At 51.0% G+C, this 4551-nt stretch overlaps 1 protein-coding gene across 1 annotated transcript in view; it reads left to right on the top strand.

Annotated features, from left to right (window-relative positions):
• The first annotated feature begins 805 nt into the window (after positions 1–805).
• The window catches only part of Kcnk15 (potassium two pore domain channel subfamily K member 15), a 5689-nt gene continuing 1943 nt past the window's right edge, over positions 806–4551 (top strand). Inside the window, exon 1 of the mRNA XM_021156909.1 lies at positions 806–1244. Within this exon, the coding sequence (XP_021012568.1) occupies positions 905–1244 (340 nt within the window). The 5' untranslated portion in view covers positions 806–904. The remainder of the gene's footprint in view (positions 1245–4551) is intronic.

Below are 4551 nucleotides of genomic sequence, written 5' to 3' on the forward strand. Positions count from 1 at the left end.
GAGAAGAGAAGAGAAGAGAAGAGAAGAGAAGAGAAGAGAAGAGAAGAGAAGAGAAGAGAAGAGAAGAGAAGAGGAAAGAAAAGAAAAGAAAAGAAAAGAAAAGAAAAGAAAAGAAAAGAAAAGAAAAGAAAAGAAAAAAAGGTTTTCAACTGTCCTGAAAAACCAGCCTGGGATCTGGCAAGGTGGCTCAGTGGTTAAGATCAGAGTACCTGGGGTTTGATTTCCAGCACCCACATGGTGGTTCATAAGCGTCTGTAACTCCAGTTCCAGTAGATCCTACACCCTCTTCTGGCCTCCATGGGCACTGTAAAAGTGGTACACAGACACACATGCAGGGAAATATAAAATAAAAATTAAGTAATAAAAAATGAGTTTGTAGAAGTCACTTCTCTCTGGCCCTCCTGTCTGACTCTCCAGCCCGCATCCTAATTCTCTTGGCTCCAGCCACACCAGCTTCTCTGCTGTTCCCTGTCACCAAGTCACCTCCCTTCTGCTCTAGCGAGGGACCTACGTGTGTGGCCTGGATTTCCTCTCCCTGGTCACTCCTGGATGACTTGGCACGCACCTCCCCAAGCGTTTTCCTCCTTCATCACACCTGTCTTACTTCATCGTTTTGTCCATTTGTCATCCATACCTGCTTGCCGGTATAGCCGTTCTACTCCCACGGAGAAGGGTGGGCACCAGAGGGCGCTTGGTGAATATTTGCTAGATGATAGACGGGAGAAAGGAAAGGGTCCCGAGCCCCCAAGAGCTAGGGCGAGTTACGGATGGAGGCTGCTGCTGCTGTGCACACCTGGACCGGGCCTCTGCTCCAGATGTCACTGCGGGCCCCTGCGTGGGTTAGGGCGGGGAGCGTCGGGAGAGCTCAGAGCCCGCCCCCTGCTGTACGCCGGGCGCGGCGGGGATGGAGCTGGAGCCGTCGGGGCGCACGGAAACCGGCACTCGGAGCCCGCGAGCCGCGATGAGGAAGCAGAGCGCGCGTACGGCGGCGCTCATTCTGTGCATCCTGTCCTACCTGCTGGTGGGTGCCGCAGTCTTCGATGCGCTGGAATCCGAGGCGGAGCGCAGCCGGCAGCGGCTGCTGGCTCGGAAGCGGGGCGAGTTCCGCAGAAAGTACCGCTTCTCCGCTGACGACTACCGCGAGCTGGAGCGCCTGGCGCTGCAGGCTGAGCCGCACCGCGCCGGCCGCCAGTGGCGCTTCGCGGGCTCCTTCTACTTCGCCATCACGGTCATCACCACCATCGGTGAGCCCTCCGGAGCCTCCCCTCTGCCCTACTCAGTCCTGATCTCTCCTCCGGTGCGATCCCACCTCCGCCCCTGTGACTTTGGAAAGGGCTTGCCAGCACGCTGAGGCGCATTTGCCTCGCTGAGCGAAATGGGGGCAATCAGTTAGCTAACACAAGGCTGTAGGCACAGACACAGGGGTGGATACAAGAAACCCCGGGCTCTCGCGGTGAACAGAAGTGAGGCTTTCTTGTCCCATTGTGTCAGCTATGTGACCTTAGATAAGTTTCTTGACTTCTCTGAGCCTTCTCTGAGTGTTCTTTGAAAACTAGGACTGCTAATATGTCTTGCAAGGAGGAGGGAGGAATGCAGAGCTGTGATGGCGATTATTATTAAGGAGATAATGTGTGTAGATCGTTTTAGCATAGGTCCTGACCCACAGAAAACTTTATGAAAACAAGATGGTTTGTATATAAGATAACAGTTATCTGTTAACCCCGTGATATCAGCATTCTCCGTTGTCTTTTGACTGCTGTGTGGCTAGGGTCAGAGAGAGTCTAATAGGTGTCCAATAACTTGTTAAGGGAATGACTAATTACAAAGCTTTGTTCTCACGTTGGGGAAGCCAGAGGAGCCGCTATGTATACCATTTGGACTCTAGCTGTTACCATAACCACATCTGGCCAGGACCTGAGGTCCTAAGCCTGAGGAACCTGCAGAAGCAGGCTCCCTAGGGCTTCAAACCTGTTAGCTAGCCCCTTGGTGCTGGGCTCCAGCTGTAGTTGCTAGGTGTGCCTATAGTCTCCCTCAGAGGAGCAGACCAGAAGCCCACACCTTGGAGAGTGCACTTGCACAAAAGCTGTGGGTTTAAGCACCCATGCAACCCCAAAAGCTGAGTTTGGAGTATCTCCTGCTACCAGCCTTCTCAGGCAAGTGGCTGTGCCCTCTTGGCACACATTTTTGTCAAAGGCAAAATGTGAATGTTCTGCCTTGCCGGGCGAATGAGGGTCCAGCATGGGACCATAGTCTATGAAGGCATTGTTTGTTAGTAATAATTTATTATTTGCCAAGTCTAGAGCCAGCTCCCGTTCGACACTTCTGCCCTCTCTTGTCTACAAGTCCCAACCTCAAGACCCCTCTTATTTGCCATGCCTGCAGAGATTGTGCCTTGTCTGAAGCCTCTGCCCTTTCCCGTGCTTTTGGACAGCCTACCAGCCAGGTTTGGCTCCTTCCCTCACTGATCTGAAACCCAAGCTAGGGAAAGAAACAAAAAGAAACAACAACAAAAAAACTAAAACCAACCAACCAAAGCCAAAACATAACTGAATAGAAACTGGAACTGTTTTGTTTTTCTGGCCACTTGGGTGACTCAGGATGTACAGCAGTGGCTACCATAGCTCGTGCCCTCAAGGAGTTCAAATCAGTGATGGGCAGAGTGTATCTCTCCCATAGGACCACAGGGAGGCAGACTTTAAATGCTTATGTTACATGGAGACTTTAAACATTGTATATGTTCACATTGCATGTTCCATGGGGCACCGAGGGGTGCAGAGTGAACAGGAAACTCGCTCCTATCCCCGCCTTTCCTGGAAGTCTTTTGATCTAGTGTATATTTATTGTACACAGCAATGGGTTTCACTGGGGCATTTTGCTACACACACATTGGGCACTCTGACCATGTGCATCCACCACCTTCCTTCTCCTGTCTTCCTCCCCTAGACCTCTTCCTATTCCCAAGTTCTTTTTCCATCTTCTACTTTCCTGTCTCTTTTTAAAAAAAAATAACTCTAGACTCCACAGGAAAGAGGAAACACGTCATCTTGGTCTTTCCAAGCCTCTATCCTGTCTCTTGACCTACCCCTTCATCTCCCTGGCTCCTAGCTCACCTGTCTCTGGCACACTTCCAGCTACATGCTCTGTGTACATGTTCCTTCAGGCATCACACACGACATATGGGTAGTATATCTATATTCTAGCTATTTCTGCTCTTTGCATTTAGTAGTTTTTTGAGACAGGACCTCGTGTAGCCCAGACTGTCTTTGTAATCACTATGTGGCTGAGAATAACAGAGAACCTAGGGTCTTCCTGCCTCAGCCTCCCAAGTGCTGGGTGTGTGCCACCATGCTTGTCTTTTATGCTTGCACTGGGAATTGAACCTGGGACATCAGGCGTGCTATTCAGATGCTCTCAATTGAGCTGTATCCCAGATCCTGATTTAGTATATCTTAGTGCTTTTTCTATCTCAACCCTAAAGAGCCATGTCCTTTTTTTAAAGGCTGAATATCAGGGCTTCTCAACCTTAGAAGTACTGACATCTTGACCCAGTTAATTCTGTTACGGGGCCTGTCTTATGCCCTATAAGATGTTGATAGCATCCCCAGCCTCTGTCTCTGGATGCCAACAACATACAACATTATGACATATATACACAGCCATTCCCATCCCCTGTAGAGAAAACTAACAGCTTCCTTAGGTATTGTCAGATGTGACCATGGTGACAAGGCCACTGTGGTCTGGTGTAGTGTTCTGTCATCTGGATGGTGCTGATAGGAATCTAACCAGGCTTCCTCTATTGATGGCCAAGAGCTTGTTTATGACTTTTGCCATGACTGTGGTGGCAGCCCCTGTGTACCAGAGGGCTAACTATGTAAAGCTGCAGAGGTCTAAGGTTCTGTATGTCTTACCTTTGGGCAGACAGGATAGGTCTGCTGGAGGAGGGGTGCTCTCTATGAGAGATGGACCCCCTTACTTCTCCCTGGTTATGGGCCCATGTAAGCTATTGTTGCTCTCTCCTGAAAGAGACACACCCACACATTCCCTCAATGGCACAGTGACACAAGGCTCAGGGAAGCCCACACATGCCCGCATCCATGAGAGGATCAGTGAGCAATGCTAGCACCAGAGATACCCAGAGCCGATGGGTATTTCGTGAAGGCCGACAGGGTGGCAAAAGTTAAGGAGGGATTTGAGGGGAGCAGGGACCTGGAAAGGGGGAGAGAAGCCAGTCCAAGGAAGAGGAAAACATGAAAGAAGGCGTGTGTAGAAGTGGCTTTCTAGGAGGGACCCATCGGGCTGTACCTAAAGAAGATCGGATAAAAGGGGTGAATCTGGAGACTGGGGGTTAGAAGGATGGCTGAGGCTGCGGAGTGAAGAGGAGAGAGGAGGGGTGAGGCTGGGGAGTGGAGAGGAGAGAGGAGGGGTGAGGCTGGGGAGTGGAGAGGAGAGAGGAGGAGTGGGGAGGAGAGAGGAGGGGTGAGGCTGGGGAATGGAGAGGAGAGAGGAGGGGTGAGGCTGGGGAATGGAGAGGAGAGAGGAGGGGTGAGGCTG

This window comes from Mus caroli, chromosome 2 (genome assembly GCF_900094665.2).
Source record: "Mus caroli chromosome 2, CAROLI_EIJ_v1.1, whole genome shotgun sequence".
Classification (NCBI taxonomy): domain Eukaryota; kingdom Metazoa; phylum Chordata; class Mammalia; order Rodentia; family Muridae; genus Mus; species Mus caroli.